The sequence below is a fragment of the Eptatretus burgeri genome, chromosome 4 (assembly GCF_056783735.1).
Source record: "Eptatretus burgeri isolate ZD-2024b chromosome 4, Ebu_testis_v1, whole genome shotgun sequence".
Classification (NCBI taxonomy): domain Eukaryota; kingdom Metazoa; phylum Chordata; class Myxini; order Myxiniformes; family Myxinidae; genus Eptatretus; species Eptatretus burgeri.
This window is the reverse complement of record NC_140964.1, coordinates 4,707,894-4,732,004: the sequence shown is the minus strand read 5'-3', so window position 1 is coordinate 4,732,004 and position 24,111 is coordinate 4,707,894. Positions and strand designations below refer to the sequence as shown.

Here is a 24,111-nt window from a genome sequence, read left to right as displayed (position 1 = left end):
CATTCAATGAGCTATAAATGGATATAAAATGACGCATGTGACCAGAAATTTTTGGAAGAGTCATGTCGCTACTCCTCGTTTTTAGCCACTCGAACTTGCACTCCCCACCCGATATCTAAAAAAAGTTATAATCGTACCTCAACCACCGACCTACACTCCACATGCCCCTGACCACCGACCAAACCCTCCCCCCCTACCCCTCGTGCATGATTGTCGAGTGACCATCTTCTTTGTAAAAGTTCCATGTAGTGTGTGATGTCTGTGCAACGATGCAGACGATCGTTGCCTCGCTCAAGCCAGTTATTTTGTGCTCCTTTTGGCTTCAACAACATAATTTGTTCGAAACAAGGTAATGCCATCTGTACACAACTGTCTGCCACAGGTGCACGAGAACTCACCTGGTCACAAAGCTGGCCTAGAAGTGTGCTTTGATTTTATCCTTTCCATCGGAGAAACGCGACTGGTAATGAAACGTGGCCTTGTGCAGTCATATTTGTGTTGAGATAAAAACTGACTTGGTGCATCGGAGCATCTCCATTCAATCTCTACCCACCCCACCTGCTTTCCTTCTCCAGAACGGTGACAAGAACAAACTACAGGAAGTCCTGCTTGAACATGTGGAGAAGCCTGTACCGATGCTTGTTTACAACACCAAGACTCAGGATGTCCGGGAAGTCACCATCACACCGAGCACGCTCTGGGATGGTCCAGGCCTGCTCGGTGTAAACATCTGTTACTCGAGTTTTGACAAAGCTGATGAGAAAGTGTGGCACGTTCTGGTGAGATTGGGTTATTAGACTTCAAAGGAGGGTTGGGGGGGGGGGAGAGGGATTGGTGTCTCTGTGTGGTGTAAATCGCAACAGGTCATCTGGCTGATGTATTAGCCATGTCTGCATTTAGTCTGGCTCATTACCTCTGCCACCAAAGGTGGCCGGAGGTTATATATCTGTCCGTTTGTCTGTTTGTGAGCAGGATATCTCGAAGTTATGGACGGATTCGGACGAAACTGGGTAGACAGGTTACGTGTGTGACGAGGATTAAAGATTCGATTTTGGTGACGATCTGGATCCGGATCCTGATGCAATAGTTTTTAAAGTGATTCTTCACCAGTGAGAGATGGGGCCAACAATGATATCTCAAAAAGTTGTGCACAGATTATGACAAAACTTGGTGTACGCCTTGGGTAGGTGACAAGAACAAGCCGATTCGATTTTTGGTTCAGGTCCGGAGTATATCTGCCCTCTCAATGGGATACAAAATGTTAACTGTTCATCCTGGCAGAGATATATGCGTTCCACCGAGTGCCGTTCCAGTTCCTCATGTTTCATGTAAGGTAAATAATTGTGCAATTATGTACATACTCTGGAACATTTAATTGGCCAAGATGAAGGAGCTGCCTCCCCTAACAAAAATGTGCTTTGCTTTCTAATGAGATCTCATGGGAAAATCTGGTGATAATCTCTTGAGAAATATTTTTCAGGGTCACTGACTCAGCATGTCGATAAGTTGTCGGTAGTCTTCTGCGGAAGTGAATAGTTTCGTGCACATGACATTATCCCATTGTGATTACCAAGCAACCACGGTGATGTGGGCCTCCTTCTTACTCTTCTCTCATGTGCAGCACAATGCTACGGGTAGCATCACATTCTGGGAGGGGGGGGGCTCTGATGTAATGCCCCATGTACATTAGAGCATGAAATTTTAATATTTTGAGTATTCTGGCGATAGCTCACCTCCTCTTTAAGAAGGACATTGTAGGATCTTTAACATCCACCAACCAATGCTGGCAGACAGGACACCCAGTTTTAACATCTATCCGAGACGAATCGCCATGCCTGTGAAACACCAGAATGACAGTTTTATCTGCGTCGAGATGTGGATCCAGGCTGGACTGCTTTGCGGCGAGCGTGCGTTCCTCTAGCTTCAGGCTATCCTGCCAGCCCCGGCCACCTTTAATAGACAGCACAGATACCTCTTGTGGAGATGCAGTCTTCCATACAGGGTGTTACAATATAACCAAGAGGACAATGTCCATACAGCTCTTAAGGACTGTATTTGGTTGTTACCTCCACCACCGAAGGTGAAGGAGGTTATGTTTCACCCCTTTCTGTCTGTTTGTTTGTTTGTGTACAGGATATCTCAAAAAGTTGTGGACGGATCTGGATTACATTTTGTGGACAGGTTTGGTTTGTGACGAGGATGAACTGATTCGATTTTGGTGAAGATCAGGATCTGGATCCGACAACTAGAATTTTTTAAGTGATTCTTCATCATTGAGAGATTGGTCCAAAAATTATATATAGCAAGGTATCTCAAAAACCTGTGGACGGATTCGGATGAAACTTGGTGGGCAGGTTGGGTGTGTTACAAGGACGACTTAATTCGATTTTTGTGAAGATCCGAATCTGGATCTGGATATGAGAATTATTTAATTTTTAAAGTGTTTCTTCACCATTGAGGGATCAGGCCAAAAACAATAACGTAGCATGATATTGTTGCGAATTCGTGCCCGCCGGCGTGCGATCGGCCGCTCGACTCGAATGGCGGCCGCCTCGCCCACCGGAACGGACAATTCTCTCGTGACCCTCTGTCGTGACCCTCTCGTGACTAGCCGGGAGCTAGTCACGGGTGGGGGGTTAACCCCACCACGACCGTGCCAATTGCCCACCCGCGCAGGATAGGGTTGCTCGCCAAATTCGATCTACCTAAGTACCTGCGCGGATGGTCGACCGTGCGATCGTACCTCGCCACAGGCCGACTTCGGACACGAACCGCTTAAGCGGTCCATTCCGTGCTATCGGGATAACCGAGCGGTGTTATCGTCGGCCTCGACGATTCCGATTAATTATCGGGCGTTTTAAGCCCACTACGAACCCTTTTACATGAAGCAGGATGGAGGGTCAATAATAAAAAGACAAAGCGAAACGGGAAAACAGTTCACACAATGCACATTTATTACGCGACACACGGAAAGCACGCATATACAGCCAAACAGTCAAAATGCACCGATATCAGTAAAACAAAAGAAACAATGACGCAGAGTTACTACCGACTACGCGCACACACGGCAACACTTATACGGTTCTACTTTACAAGACACGGCGCCAACACACATTTACTCAAAAGCAAAGGAAAGAAGCCACCCTCATAGACAAGGGGGCAGATGGGCCTGTAGGCCAATATGTGCGTGGGACCTGAAGGAGCGGCCAGGTCCGCGAGACCGGGTGGGTCCTACTCGCGTCCTCTGTGACGCGTTGGCGGACGAGCCGCAGATGTGGCCGCGTGGCTGTGCCCCGACTCCGTGCTCCTTCGCGGGTTTCGTTGGCACGACGTTTGGAGTGGGGTGGGGACGGGACCCCTTTGTTGCATTATCTCAGCGCGGGGGATAAGGGGGAATTGTTGATGCCCTGGGGGAGGGAGAATGGCTGGCTGGCTTGGGTCCCGCGACGAGCGATCTCCCACCGCGACCTCGTCGCCGACTGCCGTCCTCCCCTCGGACCCGAGCTCCTTGGCCTCTTCCCCCAACTCTCCTCAGCCGACTGCGGAACCCAACTCGATGCCTTCGCCACCCGACTCCACTCTCTGCCACACTCTGCTGCTGCCACACTGCCGCTGCCACACTCTGCCCGATGACTCTCTTACCAAAACTGACTCTGCCTTGATTCGCCTCGCGCTCGCCGTTTTATAGGCCGGCAGGAGAAAACAATATGCAAATTTCCGGATCAGAATGACCTCGGGGGCGGAGCCACGCTCGCCAATTGGACGGAGGAAAAGTGGGCGTCAACCTCCCCTGATCCTAGAATTTGCATATATCGATTTCACCCATACGCGCCAGGAGGCGGGGCCAAGCCGCTCCGCGCTTGCTAATTGGACGGATCAGAAGTGGGCGTGTAGCGTTCTTGATTCGAATTCTCCCTCGGAAAGGCCGCTATTTGCACTCGCGGCTCGATGCATATCTTGATCGAGCCCAAGACAGCCCGATGCTCAGTGTTCACAGGTGGTGCGGGAATGGCTGTCGAAGGAGAGAGGTGAGGGTGGTGGAGGGTTTATCGGTGGTGGTTTGATGGTTATGGCGGTTGAGACGTGGTTGGTTCAAAATAAAGATAGAACAGAAAAACGGCTATCTCAAAGCGTCGCAGCCCGAATGAATCGCATAAATTCCCTCTAAACAACGGGTTTGGGGCTAACTACACATGAACTTAGAGTTATCTCACCTACGGGCCCTGAATGGTGGTTTGCGAATTTCCACAGCCGTAACACGACCCCCTCCCCTTTTTACAGACTCGTCCCGAGTCGTCAAATTCTCGTGTGCCATCATGTGTAGTTCTCCCCTAGCACGTTTTACCTTCGGATCCCTGAGTGCGACATTCATGGTATTCATGTCCCCAAAATAAATAACCTGAGGGCTGACTAACTAACTAAACAAACCCACTCACTCAGACGACTTAAATAACATTGCCGGCGCTAAGACAGACATGCCGAGGGCGCACTCATATTTACAGTACATTTTAACTTACAAATTTTACACTAAACCATGGCCCAGGATCAATGGACTCTGCAGGAAACAAAACAAAATTCAACCGGTGCACGGGCCGCCACTGCAGGCCCGTGTTGTAGCTGCCAACAGGACAGTTCTCGTAGCTTGCAAACTTGCTTGATGATCCTGGCGCACATGGCAATGAACAGGGGGCGGGGGGCAAAGCAAAATTGAACGGGGGCAAACTGATGTGGGCAGTGGGCATGGCATGGCAAAGGCAGCAGGCAAACACAGCCTGCAGAACAAGGCCGTTGCAGGCAAACACAGCCGGCAGACGAACTGGCCGGCACAGGCCTTGCAGTAAAAACAGCCGGCAGATGAACTGGCCGGCACAGGCCTTGCAGTAAAAACAGCCGGCAGATGAACTGGCCGGCACAGGCCTTGAAGCACAGCAGCTGCAGACGAAGTTGGCCGGCCTCTCGCCGTGCAGGTTGGTGGAGGGAGTGCGGTGGTGCTGGCCACTCAGAAGGCGGGCTCGGACCTACCTACCTGTCTCCCTCCCACCTATCGCCTTTGCCTGTCACTGTCTATACCCACTCCCTTAATTTGTAAAACCCAATTTAGCCCCAACTTATTTTTTTGTTGTTTTTATTTTTACTTCCCCACTATAAATCGTCCCCTAACCCCCTTTACTGTCCTTGTTCGGCTAACCTATCTCCCCTAGCCTACTCCCAACCCCTACGTTCCCTTCCTGGAGGGAAATAAGGGAGAGCTAGCATCCTGTGTCGAGGCCCAACTCAAGCCTCAGGATGGCTTCCCCAGACTTCAGCGATCTATAACACAAAGTGGGTCCAGCGGCCCACAACGAGAGCGAAGGGATGGATGGTGCGGAGGGGTACATCTCCTAATCCACCCTAACCATTATCTCTTAAACTACCCTGGGGCTTTCAGCAAGCGCCTCGCGCTTAAACTATTGGTTCTAACAACCCAGATTCCCGTTGCCTGTGTTGGTGTCCTCACAATTTCGGGCCTCGCCCCCCAATTTTCTTTACGTGCCCTCACACGGTCTCATGGCTGGGACGCGTGGCTCCCTTGGCAGGCACTACCCTCTGCCGATTCCCCTACAATGGCACCCCCGGGCACTACACTGCCTCCGAGCCTACCAGCTCCCTAAACACCATGGAGTGCCCTCCATGGCGACTCCCCTGAAACACTCACGTGGCAGGCTGGCTTCCCGGGCCCCTTTCCGAGGGTCACCCGTGCCCACAACACTGCCCACACTGCTAATGGTGCCCCGGGCCCCCGCACCATGCGGGCGCACCCGTGCCCACGACGCTATCCCGGCCCCCCACGGGCCCTTGGCCTACCGCGGCCGAATAGCCCGGTGCCCGGGGTACCCACTCAGCGATACTCACCTTTCGCAGCCACGCTCCCAGCCAATCAACAGGGCTCCTGCACCCCTCCAAAACAGGTTTCGAGCCTACTTCCCCACCAACAACAAAACGACTTCCATTTTTGTTAATTTAACTAACCCACTAACTCACTTTACACTGACCCCGGGGTCCATTGGGCGGGCGTCACTCCTCCCCCCAATCACTCATCGCACCATGCATTCCACATTCGCTCCATACACACAGACCCGCTGGCCTCACTCACTCACCAAGCACATGCTTCCACTTCACAACCCACGAATCTTCAACACACCCACCGCTGAATCTCTGCCATCCTTCTAACTACCTCCCCTAACTAACTCGTGCTCCCACGTCGTCCCTTATACTATCGTACGTTCATTTTAACACTACGTAGCTAAACTATGTCCTCTCTACACATTCACTGTCAGTCACTGTCTCCAAATCATTAAAATCATTTCCCATCCTAAATCTGGCTACAATCCCTCTACCTAATCCATTCCACGGGCCCCATGAGGACTTACCCCTGCCCCATGGAGCCGGTCTAGCTAAAGGCCCGGTCACACCTTGACATTTTAGCCAGCGATGGCAACGTATTAAAATGTATGTAAAACGCTGGCTGACGTTGAACTTTTGATGTTTTTTTTTTTAAGATTCGGACGTATTCATAACGAGTTGGTCGTATGCATAACATATTAGTAATGGACACAGAACGTTTCGTTGTGTTATAGATAACTTATACCAACGAATGCTGAACCTGTTGTCGGCCTACACAACCGATGCCCAACGATAGTCTAACTTAGGCATAGCGCGTTGCACGCATCGCCGACGATGTCGTGACGTAGCCTATTAAAAGGCTGACGCACAACGATTCGAATCATAACTGCCGTAGAAATGGAATTGACAACATCGCGGTCACACCTTGGCGATCTTGCCAGCGTATGCCGACCTAAGAAAAATGTGTCTAAAACGTTGGGGCACGTCAAATACGGTATGAGTAAGTTTGGTATACGTGAGTAGAACGCTAAAGTACGCTATCATACGTCGTAGTAAGTAGAGTACGTCAAGAAATTTTAAACATGTTCAAAATTTTACGACGTACTTGCCGTATGACACACGTTCCGCATGCGATGGGGATAAGTTTTACACACGATATGTGGACGCTTACACACGTCCACAAAGGCTACTTATAAGCTACTCATAAGTCGAAACACGTCACGGTAATGTCTTTTTTACGCGAAACTTATTTCTAACTTATGTTTGACGTGCTTTGAACCAATTCTTTACGTAGTCCCAACACACATCGACGTATGTAGACGTATTCCAATGACGTCTTCCGGTCGACAAAAAAAAAAAAAAAAATTAATGTGTTTCTAGCTTACAACTGCCATATAAAGACGTGTTCCCAGCGGTTTTGGGAATTGGTATATAAAAATGCTGCTCATATAAGGGGAACCCAACAGTGTTTTCGAGTCCTTTTTGAGTCGATGTCCATGTCAGCAGTATCAGTATCAGTATCAGTATTAGTATTAGTAGTAGTTTGTTCATGTTGGCAGTAGTAGGTGAGTGTGAGGGGGAGGGTGTGGGTTATGATGGATCCTCCTTGCGTTTAACGATTTAACGATTTAAATGATAAACTCAACGATTTAAATGGCTGCATCTCCACTATTGAAAGTAGACGCTTGCGCTCAACAATTGGATTTTTTTTACACTCAACGACTTTTAAACGGTACCACTCAGCCATTTTCATTGTTTACAATGAACGATTTAAATTGCTGTCACTCGCCTTTGTTTTTTGACGCTGGCGCTTGGAAATTTTAATCGTTTCCATTGAACGTGCTAAATCGCTCAAACCCCACTATTGAAAGTAGACGCTTGCGCTCAACAATTGGATTTTTTTTACACTCAACGACTTTTAAACGGTACCACTCTGCTATTTTCATTGTTTACAATGAACGATTTAAATTGCTGTCACTCGCCTTTGTTTTTTGACGCTGGGGTTTTGAAATTTGAAGCGTTTCTTCTGAACGTGTTAAAATGCTCAAACTCGACTATTTTAAATAGACGCTGCCGATGGACAATTGGAATCATACCAAGCTAGACATCGAAGTGTGAACATCCTCGTCATGCCGAAGAAAAGTTTGAAGAATGCTGCAAATAAGTGTCCTGGCCGTGGCCGTGGACGCTGACGCAAGGACGATCCATTATACCGACGTCTTTCAGCCTATGAGTAACTTAAAAGTAACGTCTGTCGACGTGTGGCAACGATCGCGTAACGTGCCAACAACACGTTAATCATAGGTTAGAAATAAGTTTCGGGTACGCTAAACATTACCTCGGCGTGTCTCAACTTATGATTAACTTACAAGTAGCATGTGTTGACGTCTGTCAACGATCGCAGACCGTGCATACAACTTGTGGCCAGCGTAGCGGAACGTGTGAGTCATACGCCGGCATACGTCGTGAAATTTCAAGCATGAAAAAATTTGAGGACAACCGAAAAGTACAACGTTTAAAGCCAACGTACAACGACGTATGGCAGTGTTTTTCAGCGTGCTCTCAATGTTATCAAAACTTACCCATAACGTATTCAACGTGTGCCAGCGTTTTAGAAAAAAAATTCAAAAATCGGCATACGTTGGCTAAAACGTCAAGGTGTGACCGGGCCTTAAGCTAACCCTTCCCCCTAACTAGTTTCATCCTGTGCCCAGGCCAGGGGGTCTTCCACCCCTTGCCCGGGAATCCTGTTCACCCAAAAGCGATGTTTGCTTTTTTTTTTTTTATTGCGCAGCACCAGCGCAGCAACTCGCAACCTGTGCACCAGTGCGGCAATTCGCAGCCGCGTCCCTTTGGTGTGACGTCATGGCAGCTGTTCGCGTCCCTCGTCCCTCTTGGACAGTACCATCCGGCAGGGATTCACGCTCCTTCCGGATTCCAACCACACGTGCCATGACGCTACCCTGCGCATAAAAAAAGCACAAGCCTCACGTCTCGAGGGGTTCCCCACGCAAACACATGTGCTCTGCTCGTTGGAGCTTAACACACACACCTGCGTGGAGAACCCATCCGGTCCGAATCCAAAATCCTGCCTAAACTTTGTCCGTCCGCGGGATCGGCAAATCCACCGCGTGCGTTTCCGGTCTGGGTTTCACTCCCGCAAGCGAGCACGCTGCCACACTGCCACACTCTGCCGCTGCCACACTCTGCCCGATGACTCTCTTACCAAAACTGACTCTGCCTTGATTCGCCTCGCGCTCGCTGTTTTATAGGCCGGCAGGAGAAAACAATATGCAAATTTCCGGATCAGAATGACCTCGGGGGCGGAGCCACGCTCGCCAATTGGACGGAGGAAAAGTGGCGTGAACCTCCCCTGATCCTAGAATTTGCAGATATCAATTTCACCCAGACGCACCTGGAGGCGGGGCCAAGCCACTCCGCGCTTGCTAATTGGATGGATCAGAAGTGGGCGTGTAGCGTTCTTGATCCGAATTCTCCCTCGGAAAGGCCGCTATTTGCACTCGCGGCTCGGTGCGTATCTTGAACGAGCCCAAGACAGCCCGACGCTCAGTGTTCACAAGTGGTGCGGGAATGTCCGTAGAAGGAGAGAGGTGAGGGTGGTGGAGGGTTTATCGGTGGTGGTTTGATGGTTATGTCGGTTGAGACGTGGTTGGTTCAAAATAAAGATAGAACAGAAAAACGGCTATCTCAAAGCGTCGCAGCCCGAATGAATCACATAAATTCCCTCTAAACAACGGGTTTGGGGCTAACTACACATGTACTTAGAGTTATCTCACCTACGGGCCCTGAATGGTGGTTTGCGAATTTCCACAACCGTAACAATATTTCAAAATTGTATTGGGCCCGATATGTTCTCACGGATCAGGTATTACGTGACCGAGGTATGCGCTCTTCCGAGTGCCCTCGTTTAATTGTCCGTTTATCGATGTGTTGTGCTCATTCCTCACTTCTCAGTGTGGGATGTCTATTTAAAGCCTGTAGCCAATATAATTGGTGAAATAATATAATTGTGTTGTTCTCGATCCACCCACCAACCTTTTCTCTCTCATATTGATAGGATGTGGAAGAAAATTCTCCAGCATCCCTTGCCGGACTGCAGCCTTTCACGGATTATATAATCGGGGTCGAGGAGGTATGGAACATCAATTATTTTGTTGAGCACTTTGTGCCCGAATAAAGTACATTTCAAATGTGAGGTTTTTCTTACTTCTTTGTGCTATTTTCAGTCGGAGGATCTTTTTCCCATTGTCGAGGCCCATGTGGGAAAGCAGTTGCAGCTGTACATGTACAACTCAAGCACCGATAGTTGTCGAGAGGTGATGATAACTCCAAGCCACACCTGGGGAGGCAAGGGCAGGTGAGAGACAGCAAGTATTGGTTCACGAGTCAGTAAGTGACCACTATATTCGTTATGGGTGTGTGTCTGTCTGTCTGTCTGTCCCGAGCATAGCTCCGTGGGTTTTGATCCGATCTTGATAACGTTTGGGTGTGAGGTTTATATCATGATCTAGTTGTGTTTTCCTGAGAATGGGCGTGCTGCGCCCAATATGGGTGGAGCCACACCCAAAAAAACCGTGTTTTTAGGGGGTAGCCGGTTTCAAGTTACATCTTCTCCGAGGGGGTTTGTCGATCTGAGAGGGGTTTTGGTATTTGGTTAGCCCAATGGCAGCTGCATAGCCCCACGGAGCTCGATTTTTCATTTTCATCCCAAGGTCAAGGTCACAAGGTCATTAACTTAGAAAATGTCAAAAAAAATCAATAAATTGGCCATCGAGCTCCTAGGGTTTTCAACTGTTTTGAATGAAAGTTGGTATGCAAGTAGTGCTCTTTGAGTACTACAACTTTCATCATTTACGTTTTTCCCGATTCCCGCCAGTTTGCCCGTGGCATCCCCTCGAAGGTCAAAAAATAAAAAAGGCGAACCATGTACATTGCTCGTGAACAATCGCCATCTCCAGACTTGTAATTTCATACACTTGCAGAAGGAAGATACAGATCTATATTTTGCTTTGTTTATCAAAGATCAGCAGTTATTTTATTATTGTCTCTCAACGTAAGTGTAGAACTCTGGTCTTTTGCACACATTTTTGTTCATTGTTCATCTTTCAACATTAAATCGGACTCTGAAATGCTCAAGGAAATGCAAGTACAGCATCACCTTCAGCTGTATAGGGGGATCGCACACCGTCAATATCGTTTTAGCTTAACGGAACATTTTTGCTCACGGGTGTCTTCTCATGCTCGCATTCACTGGGCTGTCTCCACTGTACCCTTTACTTTTGGTTATCAATTGGAAAAAAAAATGGTAATACGTTATTTCCAAGAGTCAGTCATTGGGCAAGTGGCCTAGTATACGTGTTATACAATGCTAACCGTGAGGTCTCTCCGTGCGTTTGGCTGTCTCCCCTTTCCTTTGGCCACTTTTGGCGCTGCTTTTGAAAATCTCCACCCACAGGAAAGCTCACCATTCAACCAGAAGGAAGAGCATGAAACCAAATGAGATGCATATTAAACGCATAAATCCAACATGGAATCGGTTTCTTCAACAGTGCGTTAAGATACGACCTGAAGATTATCACAAATTTGAACAAACCATGTCAGCATTGTTAATAGCAGGAGCCTATACTGAAAGTCTTTTTGAACAAAAGTTGCAGTGCAAGCCGATCATTGAATTATAGAAAAACGAACATTTCTCATTGTGTCCTAAAAATGAAATTTCATAATCAACGTCAAAGATGTCCAAAATAAACTATAATTTTAACACCCAGTGGACTTCTTTGCTTGATGTTCAACATTAGAAAGGGTAGAGCATGGACAACGAGAGGGGGAGCACTCGGTGGAGTGCAAAATCTCCGCCGCCAATACTGCTGGGTCACTTAAGTGAACCTGATGTCTTATTCATTATAGGTCAAAACGGATCAGACTCTACTGAACCACGATTGAATAAACTAAACTAGATGACGCGCACGTAGAAATGCCAAAAAAAAAAAATCGAAATTTTTTTGAAAAAAAAAGTTGCAAAATCTTTTTTTTTTTCTGTAACAAGTTTTTTGGGGGGGTTTGGAAATCACTTAAAACATGTAGAAATGCAAAAATAAATTCAAATATTTTTCAAATAAAATCTAAATTTTTTTGAAAAAAAGTGCAAAATTTTCTTTTTTTTTTCTCGAACCAAATTTTTTTTTGGTTGGAAATCACTTAAAACATGTAGAAATGCAAAAATAAAAAATTCTAATATTTTTCAAATAAAATCGAAATTTTTTTGAAAAAAAGTTGCAAATTTTTTTTTTGTTGTTGGAAATCACTTAAAACATGTAGAAATGCAAAAACAAAAATTAAAATATTTTTTCAAAATGGCTGCCATAGCAGCCATATTGGACTTTAGACCAAGTCCAAAATCTAATGGCATGATCCTTGGACCATACCTAATCCCCCCCCCACCAAGTTTCGTCGAAATCCGTCCAGGAGTTTTTCCGTAATACTGTTCACAAACAAACAAATGAAAATGGCCCATAGGACCAGGACTTGACGAAATTCAACAAGATCGCGTACCATCGAGAATATTGAGCGATAATAGGTATTTTTGGGGTTAAACATAGTTTTTAGGGTAAACAAACAAAAAACAAAAAAATTAAATTAAAATACCTGTGACCTCCGTAATCCGTAACGGATGTGCCCAATTTTTAATCCAGTCAAAGATACTCCCCTCCTACGTCCGTGTTTCAAATTTGAAAGCAATCCGTTAAGATTTGGCGGGGACATGAATTTTTGAAAATCGGCCCATGCTAAAAGATACGGATTTTCGCGATTTTCAGGAATTTTTCCTGACCTTGACCTTTGACCTTGACATGCCAAAAGTTATAGGGTTCTATTCTGGTGGCTAATAAGTCCATTGGTGAAGTTCCATGACATTCCGACTCGAAATGCGACCTGTAGAGCGAGACATACACACAAACAAACAAATAAACCAATGTCTCATCTTGCCAAAAGTTGACCACGTGTGACTTCTTTAAGGTCACACTGAGGTGAACAGAACTGCTATCCACCAGGAGCGACTCCTTGAGGAATATCTGCCGACGAGAGATTCCGATGAGAATCGTTCTACAGAGTAACCATGAAAAATATGCTTTTGCCTCATAACGTCACCAAATGACGTCATAATGTCTCAAGCTTGACATATCTAGAAAGCACTCATCGAGATGTTCAATTTGAGGTACTACACGATATGGTTCCTAAAACTTGAAAATTTGACCTTGGGGTCAAATATGTTTGACCTTCGGTGCTAACCATGAAGGTCAAGGCCAATTGCCACCAAAAATTAATCAGCTGAGCGCCAGACCATGAACTATATTCCCATGAAGTTTGAAGACGATCCGATCAAAATTACTCAAAAAATAAGGGTTTCGTCGACTCCCCTGATTTGCGACAAAGTGACCTTGAACTTTGACCTTGACCTTCAAAATTTTATGCGCTGAAAGGGACCTCTATAGGCCTCTGATATGCGAAGTTACAAAAATTTCCAATGATAACTGTGCTCTGCAGAGTGATTTATACGTGATTACAGACCAAAAAAAACATATGAAGGTCAAGGCCAATCGCCACCAAAAATTAATCAGCTGAGCGTCAGACCATGAACTATATTCCCATGAAGTTTGAAGACGATCCGATCAAAATTACTCAAAAAATAAGGGTTTCGTCGACTCCCCTGATTTGCGACAAAGTAACCTTGACCTTTGACTTTGACCTTCAAAATTTTGTGCACTGAAAGGGACATCTATAGGCCTCTGATATGCGAAGTTACAAAAATTTCCAATGATAACTGTGCTCTGCAGAATTTTTTATACGTGATTACAGACAAAAAAAAAAAAAAAAAACAAGCTGACTAACATATCTTGCAAAAACTTCGGTTTCGCAAAATAACAAACTCACAAACTGAACCGACCAACATACTTGACAAAATTGTAGATTTCGTCAAGTAACAAACAGGCAGGGGTGAAAACAGTAACCTCCGTCCATCTTCGATGGCTGAGGTTAAAAAGGGAGAGAGAGAGAGTGGAGAGGGGGGGGATACACTGGATATATACTTGAGAAGGGGGGGGGGGTATATTGTATATACTATACTATATATATATATATATATATATATATATATATATATATATATATATATATATATATATATACATATACATACATACATATATGAGACGACCCGTGAACCGTTGTGACAGCTGTTGATGAAAAAAATAAAAGACTTAATATTATTTAGTGGTCAAACTTTAACTTGAAGAAAATTGGAGCATTTACCTCAGGAGTCATCGTTCAACGAAGCACGCATCTAAACACAATTTTATTTATTAATGAACACGGAAGTATCAGATCAAAATGGCGATGTTTATTTGATGTTAAAAAAAATAAATCGTTCTTTGTCTATACTAAATGTTTGAGATTTTAAAAATAAATCATTTCAAGAAAAAGAAAGATAGCTCCAGCGAACTATACCGCTGAGGTTGTTTGCATTGATCAAATTCTCCCAAAGAGTACTTGACTGAATCCGGAATTGATTTTTTTAAATAATTTTTTTTGTTGCCCGATTTGAACGAAACTTGACATTGCACACCGCAGGCGAATAGTGAGTAAGGTGGCCTGAAAATTTTTGCACTATCTTGTACTGTTTTGGCTGTATTTCGGGAACATACAAGATGACAGTTTTAGTGATAGGTGGAGATATATATATATATATATATATATATATATATATATATATATATATATATATATATATATATATATATATATATATATATATATATATATATATATATATATATATATATATATATATATATATATATATATATATATATATATATATGAAAGAGAGAGAATAAAAAAGAGCTTAAAATTCACTTTTGAAATTATTGCAGAACAGGCATGAATATTGTTGATGCCAAATTTCATTTTGCCCTCTTTTGAGACAAATTGAACCCCTGCCACCCTTTGTTGCACCACATTTTACGGTGGGTGGTATAAGTAGTTTCGAGTTTTGGCTCTTAGTGAAACCAATAGTGCAACACAATTGACCTTTTTAAAGTCCATGAAATAATTTAAATTTATAGCTTACATTAAACTTCTCCCATCATTGGGGAAGGATACTTTTCATCATAATAAAATGATGCCGCTCAAAGACCGTCAGGACAAACTCGATGGTGTTTTGTCTATATGCAATTTTTCCAACTCTGGTGCTTTTTTATTTCGTTATTTATTTTGGCACCCTTTCTCAATTTTTTGGACCTAGAGAGAAAACGATCAACAATGTTATGGTACAGTACTTTGAATTGCAAAAATAAATAAAAGCTAGGAAAGAGCTGGATGCAGCAATCGCCCAATCTCCTTTTCCTCCTATCCCTCCACTTACTACGCCTCAAAAGGTAGCATATTCGTTTGTGTGAAATTACTTGTAGTTTGAATTGATGTTCCAGTTTGAAGTGTAAGGTTGTGGTTCATATTTGTGCAGTCATTTCAGTGTGCACCTCTGGCAGATGAGCAGGACACTTAAGCATTATGGAAGGTGCAGAAGTAAAGGTTTTTGCCTCCAAATTGCATGCATCAACTCCCATATTCTGTTGATAGGTTCGATAACAATCCCAAAGCTATCACCATTATATGAAAGTCATCATTGTTACCTTTTCTTTTATTCATAGCCTTGGTTGTAAAGTTGGCTATGGTTACCTTCATCGGATTCCAAGCCCTGCAGTGCAGCATTCGAAGCAGCAAAACCTTTCGGATGACACTACTTCTTCACAAGCCCTTGATCCGCAGGTGAGAGGGAACAGGTAGATTTGATCCTAATGTTTGGGTTGTACTCTTCAACTTTGGTGCTGATCTGGAGGATAAACACTGAAACACCTGTTTAGGTTCTCGCAGAGAAACCAGTCACAGTTCCTGCTCCACCGACATCCTCCGTTGTGGACTTACCAACCACCTTCCATGAAGAAGTGCACTCTTCGGGGATTGGACTGCATTCAGGTGCGATCATCCCGAATCTGGCCAATGATGTAGCATCCATTGACTTGCCAACCAACTCCATTGTCCATTTGGCTGCAGGTTTGTGAGTTTGCCCTTTGTGTTGACAAACTGGTTGATGGGTAATAAAATAAACAAGTTGGATAAAACAGTTAAGTGTTTATCTGAAGCAATTTTATTGAATTTTCATTCTCAGATTGTTTATTTACAAACAGACACGGATATACTGTTCGTAGTCGTCGGGTTGTAGCCCCTACCCCCCCCCACCTTTTTGTAAATCAACTAAATTAGCCCCCACTTCCCCACCCAACCCCACATATTCTCTTTGGAAGTCAATAATGCATTTCGCCAATGGTTAAGGGAGGTGGGAGAGGGAGGCAGTGGAGGGGTAGGGGGTGCTACAACACTGTTCTTTGAATGTTTGAGTAGCAAAGATTGTAACTTTGTGGACTTCGCTTTGTTGGCTTCCTCAATGTATTAACTTTCAAAAGTACTGTCAAAACCTTATTTATACTGTCGTGGCCAAAAATATTGGCACCCTTGCACTTTTTTTTGAATAATGCACCATTTCTTCCAAAAAATCGTTGAAATTAAATAATCTTTTGGTTTCCAGTGGAACAAATGAAAAAAAGCTGAAAAAACTGCGAAATCTTAGCTTATTCCACACAGAAATCCTAAAATGGCCAGACAATATTATTATCCACTGCACACAATGTTATCAGGAAGTTTAAGGCCCATGGCACTGCAGCCAACATCCCTGGACGTGGCTGCAAGAGAAAACTTGTTTGAAGATTACAGCGAAGGATTGTTCGAATGGTGGAGAAAGCACCTCGATCAACTGCCAAACAGATTCAAGGTGACCTTCAGACACAAATTGTGACAGTTTCAACTCGCACCATCTGTCGCCAACTCTATCAAAGGGGGTTCTATGGAAGGAGACCCAGGTGGACCCCACTGCTGAGAGAGGGACACAAGAAAGCCCGACTGGAGTTTGCCAAAACGCACCTGAACAAGTCCAAATCCTTCTGGGAGAATGTCCTGTGGACCGATGAGACCTCTGTGGACAATTTGGTCTCATCTGTGGACGGATGAGACAAAATTGGAGCTTATGGTGAAGCACATCATGTCTATGTTTACAGAAAACAAAATGAAGCCTTCAAAGAAAAGAATACCTTCCCTCCAGTCAAACATGGAGGAAGTTCAGTGATGTTTTGGGGTTGCTGTGCTGCCTCTGGCACTGGGTGCCTTGAATGTGTGCATGGCATCATGAAATCAGGAGATTACCAAGGAGGCATTTTGGAGCGCAATGTTCAACCCAGTGGCAGGAAGCTGGGTCTCCGTCGAAGGTCGTGGGCCTTGCAGCAGGACATTGATTCTAAACACACTTCAAAAAGCACCCAGGAATGGTTCGAGACAAGATGCGAGAATGTTCTGAAGTGGCCAGCAATGAGTCCAGATCTAAATCCCATTGAACACCTGTGGGGAGATCTGAAAACAGCATTTGGGAGAGGGCACCCTTCAAATCTGAAAGAACTGGAGCAGTTTGTTCAAGAAGAGTGGGCCAAACTACCAGTAGAAAGGTGTAGGAAGCTCGTTCATGGTTATAGGAAACACTTGACTGCAGTTGTTTTGTCCAAAGGCTGCGATACTAAATATTAAGTCGAGGGTGTCAATAATTTTGTCAACGCCATTTCTTTTTATTTTCGGATTAAAAATTCTGAATCAAAAACAAAGGTTCTGTAATATTAACAGTGAAATAAAGAATTGTGGAGACAAAATACTTTTGTCAATTTAAACTTATTTTCAAAAAAATTGTGTTATTTAAAAATTGTGCAAGGGTGCCAATATTTTTGGCCATGGTAGTAGGCCAAACTGCTTTTTCATAAAATCAGTCTGGTGACATGCAGGTGTGTTGTTGTTTGCTACAAATATATGTAATTTTTGATGTGATTTTTTTTTTATTCTTCTTCTGGCAATTGGCCTTTTTATTCCCTAGTATCAAAAGGTATCTCTCCTCTCTCCCTCCAGACCCCATAATTAGCCACCTCTACTGATTTTTTTTTTTCTTCTCGCCATCCAACTTTCCTGGATCTACGCCTGTTTAGAACATTAATTTGGCCCATTGTAAGCAAAGTAATCTGTGTGCTGCCAGGTGGTTGTTCTATGATTATACATACTGTCCATCATTTGCAGATGCTCCTGCCATCCTGCAGTTCTGTGATTCCCACCCAAGCTTACAGCCACCGCAATCGAATGTCTTGCACTATCCTTGCCTTGCTCCAGAATCCTCTGCTCTGCCTGAGCTTCAGAGCATCCATGATCACCCGACTACAAAAATCCCTTCCACATCCGAAGGCTGCACCATGCCGATCCTCAATGTGGTTGGAATTGTTGCAAGTTCCAACAATTCTGATATACCGGGACTAGAGACAAACATTGATAACCAGGAAGTGGTAATAACACTTGATGAACAAGGTCGATGTGAGAAAACGGAGGAAAAGGTCAATGAATTGTTAAAAGAAGAGGAAACTAATGTGCAGAAAATTATGAAATCATACGAGGAAGATATGACTGATAATTGTGTTTGCTCCTCAGAGGTTGAGAGTAAACCAGGAGAGAGAGAACAGAGGGAAAACATTGTGGCAGTGGAATTATTACAGGAAGAACAGTTCGAAAGTAACTGTAAGGGTAAGATTGCAGAAAAGGCACTAGAGGAAGAACAGCAACATCAAATGGACGACGCTCTCACAGTCAATGAGGGAGAGAGGTTATTTCTTGAGTGTACAACAAAAAGTCAGGAAAATGAGGAAATTCAATTACAGGTCCAGGACGTGGTGGTAGAGGGGCAGAGCTTTGATGGTAATACTGATGAGCTTGAAAACCAAGAGCCCAAGAAATATTTGTCAAGAGAGAAGTCTGGTAATAATTTTGTGGAAGAAGAAACAAAGTTGTCAAAAGAGCTCGTGTCAGGTAAACTAGAGATGACAGATAATAGGTCAGAGGAAGGTGATTTGGATAAAGCAGCAGATTATCAGGAAGTAGAGAGGAAATTGGAGAAACTTAAAGCGGAGCAGCACTTTGAAGAAGAAGAAAAAAATATAATTTTGAAAGATCAGCAATCGAACGTATTGGGCGAAGAAACTTTTGGTGATGAAGATGTAATGCCAAGAGCTGAAGATCAAGTGCGAGAAATGTTGGAAGATCTGCAGATGAAGGGTAATTCGGTTGAACAGGAAGGAGTAAGTAAAGAATTTTGATGAAAAGGAACCAGATAAGAGTTGGTAAAATTAAAACAGGTTTGAACAAAGGTTGGTTGTGACTTTTGAACAAAGATATTCGTTCAATCCCACCTGCTGTGTTCACTTATCGCATTCATAGGAATAACACTCGACAACAATGATGTCTTATCAACCGTCCATCGCTACACCTATTTCCATCTTGTGGGCCTCGCTTGTTAATAAACATTTGAGATGTACGTTTGATCTCTGACAATGCTGAGGTGTGGCGCAACAGCACTTATTTTGTGTAAATTAACTTTTTGGCACTACACTTGCTAACAGACCAAAGGTCAGTATCGTTTAAAATTTTTACGAGGTATGCGTCTATCTATTCTATGCACAAGAGATAGCTGCCTATGCAAAGCAAACCTCCCATCGTTACAAAAGGGCCCCTTTGAGGTTCAGTTCTCATGCTCAAGGACACACAGTTTACCTTGTTTGGTGTAACTCGCGCGATCTGTTGGATTGTTTTTTTTTTTTTAACCCAATCTGTGTGGGAATCACAGTTATAATTACCGTGGACATATCTCATTGGATTAGCAAACATGGGTTAAGAAACATCGATTGTTGCTGTACGAGTACCAAGTTTGCAGGAAAACTGCAGTCTTTGCCTTTTGATATAATGGTCATTATGTTTTTACAATGTGAATAGATACTGTTAAAAGATTGTTCTTATCAAAGAAAACCTAAAAATGTAGCATCATAGTTGTGTCCAATAACCTTTGGGCAAAACGCTCACAATTTTATTACTTACAGCTTTAGAATGATTTTGTTGCTTTCATGGATTTATATTGTTTTGCATTTCTCTTTATTGTTTTAAAAGTTTTTGACATTTGCAATTTATGGATTTTTCCTCCCACCACTCCCCCTTCTCCATATAATGTTTTCATGCCTCAAATTTTTATAACCACGCACACTGGACAGAAAAAAAGTTTCAACATTTGTGATTGAAGAATGTCTTGATGAACTCATGTTTGCATTGTGTTTAAAACCTTTTTTTTTTTAATCTCAACATACATTTCGGTTCTTGTGTGAAAACTTTCAAAACGTTTCAGTTCTCGTGTGAAAACTTTCAAAACCTTTCGGTTCTCGTGCGAAAACTTTCAAAACCTTTCGGTTCTCGTGCGAAAACTTTCAAAACCTTTTGGTTCTCGTGCGAAAACTTTCAAAACCTTTCGGTTCTCGTGCGAAAACTTTTAAAACCTTTCGGTTCTCGTGTGATGCGAAAACTTTCAAAACCTTTCGGTTCTCGTGTGATGCGAAAACTTTCAAAACCTTTTCGGTTCTCGTGCGATGTGAAAACTCTCAAAACCTTTCAGTTCTCGTGCGATGTGAAAACTCTCAAAACCTTTCAGTTCTCGTGCGATGTGAAAACTCTCTAAACCTTTCAGTTCTCGTGTGAAAATTTAACTTCAAAACACGTTTGCCGAGAAATGAATGCATGGCTCAACCTTTTGCCATGACATTACCTTCTAAACATGGAATTATCTGTAATACTAAAAAGATTAAGTGGTGGAGCTTGGACTGTGCATGCATATTGCCCCAGATTTGTAAAATTATTTTCACATGAAGGTCAATGCCACAATTAAAACTTTCAGTTATTATTCAAAATGATATAAAAAGATCGAATACAGCCACTTTCAGCAAGCTGAGCAAGTACCATGATGTATGATGCACACGTCATGTGGAACAGGGAGGTCATGATGTAAATCCATCATGTAAATGGCACACTTTTTCGTACATGAACATGTAATTATGAATTCTTATTTATTATCAGGCAACCAACTTTCTATCCTCATATTTATCATCTTATTTTATTTAAAAAAATATCCTGCTCCATGCCTTCTTGCTATGTCAGCATCCGTTTGGACATGCAAGCAAATTATTTCATATAACTGCCTGAGCGCTGACTCTTGACAAATATTCTGATTAAAAAATAATCACTTTCAACCTTGCATCATGGGTTCATTTGGCGAGTGTCTTTCTTGCTATGCTTATTTTGATGAGTCATTCGTTGACCTTTTGAACGATGTTGATTTCCAAAATAATTGGAGCTTCCATTCAGTGACCTGATATGCAAATCCTGTTCAAATTTCAAGTCAATCGGATGAAAATTGAGTATTTTAGAAATAGATAGGCTTCTTGCTTGTGACAAACTCTACCATGTGGTGAAGTTTCATGAAGATTGGTTTAAAACTGTGACCTGTAGGCGATTGACAATCCAACAAACGAATGAAAAAGCACTCACAGAGTGACACTTTGCGAAACGGGACAGCACTCGGTAGGGATCTTAAGGGGTCTAATATTCTAAGGGGTTTATGGGGTCTTAGGGGTTTATAGGGTTTGACAGAGCCATTACATGTTTAACAGGTCGAAAGAGTCTCAGGGGTCTTTCCCAATCTGACTATTCATTCTTATCTCACACCCAACCTGTCCACCAAGTTTCATCCAAATCCATGCACAACACAACTTTTTCCGAATCCTTCCACAACTTCCAGATCTGGATTTGGGTTGTCAACAAAATTGAATCGATTCTTCCTGGTGGCATTCCCAACCTGTCCACAAAGTTTCGTCGGATTCCTTGACCCTTTGAGATATTGTGCTACATATCATTTTTGGCCCTATCTCTCAATGGACAAGAATTACTCACTTGAAAAATTTCCAGATCCGAATTCGGATCTTCACCAAAATGGAATCAATTAGTCCTTGTAACACACCCAGCATGTCCACCAACTTTCATCCGAATCTATCTCCAACTTTTTGAAATATCATGCAATACCGATTTCTGCCCCATCTTTCAATGGTGAAGAAGCACTTATAATGAAATTACATTCTTCTCTATCCAGATTCAGATTCGGATCTTCATCAAAATTTAATCGATTGGTGCTTGTCACACGCCCAACCTGTTCACCAAGTTTCGTCCAAATCCATCCATAACCATTTGAGATATTGCACTATATATTATTTTTGGCCCTATCTCTCAATGGTGAACAATCACTCTAAAAATATTCTCAGATCCGGATCCAGATTCAGATCTTCACCAAAATTAAGCATTGCTGTTTTTTGGCCAGTCACCTACATCCACATAAAATTTCAAAACAATTTCTTGAAAACTGTGGCCATAAATGGGGTGACAGACAGACAGAAAGACAGACAGAGACAAATGGTACAGACCAACATACTTGTCAAAAAAAAATTCACCAAGTAACAAACAGACAGATAGACAGATGGCCAGAATAGCAAAATCGACTGACCAATATACTTGAAAAATAATTTTCGATTTTGCCAAGTATCAAACAGACAGACAGTGGTGAAGACACATCCTCCTTCCACCTTCGGTGGCGGAGGTAATAATATGTCAACATCAAGAACCTCGTGTGTACCAACAAATAATCACATTCAATATTTATTAATTGTCATTTCACTGCGTGCCTTCGCTTGTTGATTTGATCGTTTCAGGTTATTCTCCAAGACTCTTTTAAAGGTGATGGTTTTTAATATTATAACAGCTCTGTTTCCCATTAATGGTACAATTTGATTACTTTTGTTCCCATTGTTTCGTTTTGTGAATTCACTGTTTTATGCTTTTTTTGCAACTTGATTTTGTTTGTTGAAAAATATAAATTTTTGCATGAATGAAACGTGAGCTTCATGGTTTATTTATTTACTTGTATTTATAATGCTTTTGGGGATTATTTGTTCTCTTATGCACCAATATTGCATTCCTTTCCTCCACCTCCATTCCTCTCCTTTCTTCACCCCTTTCCTCCTTTCCTTCCTTCCCCCCTCCTCCTCCCTTCTCTTCCCACCTTTTATGATCAAAGCATGCTATGAAGTAAGGATCATTCGCTATTTATGAACTAGTGAATGTGCAGTATGTTGTACACAATAGGTGCATTCAATGGTGTTTGTCCTTGGCATGTGTAAGCATTGTTATATCTGAACCAAGCAAAACCTAAACGAAGAAAGTTGTGAATAATTTAAAATGAGTCAGCTGTCGATCTTACCTTGGATGTTGTGGTTTGTTTTATCCATATTATAGAGAAGGTTATGTTTGATTGCCAACGATGGAATCCTTGCCATTTTCTGCTTCTGCACTGCATACAAAGAGCAAGTCAGAGCTCTGAAGTGGATATAACCTGCAAAGTAAAGTTTGGGTTTGTCTTTTGTCAAATGCAAATTTTAATCCCAGATTTTCCTTCGATAAACCTCTCGTCCTCAGTCACTCAGTTTCATACCCTTTCACTCTCATTTTCCTCTTTGTTGTTTTCATTCATAATCTTGTTTGAATCTGTCAAATCAAAATGCTACAGATAAATGATTCCCACAATAGATGAAGGTGTAAGATTTGCAATCAACAGGGCGAGATGAGATACCTTGTTCCTTGTGGGGAAATGAGTCTGAACGGTGGTGAGGCAATTCTGAATCGAAATGTCTTTTCATATTTTAGTATTTTAATCCACACTTTGCTTGCCTTAATATCCATGTAAAACAAACAAACAAAACAAGAAGACGTCGTGCAGAGCACGCAGGATACTTGCAAAATCCATGAAACACATTTGATCTCAAATATAATTGATTGATTCATTCAATGACCAAATCAGCAACTTCTCTTCAAATTTCAAGTGAATCTGATGAAAATTGACAATTTTAAAATTTGGCCTATGTTGACCTTTTTGGTCAATGTTAACCTCAGAAATACTTGGCTGGTTGAATTTTTAGTGACCTGAAATATAAATCCTCTTCAAATTTCAAGTCAATCGGATGAAAATTGAGGGTTTTATAAATTTCACAAAGTTGTTGACTTTTGGCATATGTTGACCTTTTGACCATAAATACAATAGGCTTCTGACTTATGACGAACTCTAACATGTGTTGAACTTTCGTAGAGATCGGTTTAAAA

At 42.9% G+C, this 24,111-nt stretch overlaps 1 protein-coding gene across 3 annotated transcripts in view; it reads left to right on the top strand.

Annotated features, from left to right (window-relative positions):
• LOC147027373 (uncharacterized) overlaps window positions 1–22,849 on the top strand; it is a 29,629-nt gene extending 6,780 nt beyond the window's left edge. The window contains exons 2-8 of one of the 3 annotated variants that reach the window (XM_085876728.1): window positions 383–463; window positions 576–779; window positions 9,962–10,036; window positions 10,131–10,261; window positions 15,609–15,726; window positions 15,822–15,933; window positions 18,124–22,849. In XM_085876728.1, coding sequence (XP_085732854.1) covers window positions 383–463; window positions 576–779; window positions 9,962–10,036; window positions 10,131–10,261; window positions 15,609–15,726; window positions 15,822–15,933; window positions 18,124–19,187 — 1,785 coding nt within the window. In that variant the 3' untranslated portion in view covers window positions 19,188–22,849. Of the gene's footprint in view, window positions 1–382; window positions 464–575; window positions 780–9,961; window positions 10,037–10,130; window positions 10,262–15,608; window positions 15,727–15,821; window positions 16,012–18,123 lie in introns of all 3 variants that reach the window. The other 2 variants (XM_085876727.1, XM_085876729.1) reach the window with 2 other exon arrangements.
• Window positions 22,850–24,111: the final 1,262 nt, after the last annotated feature.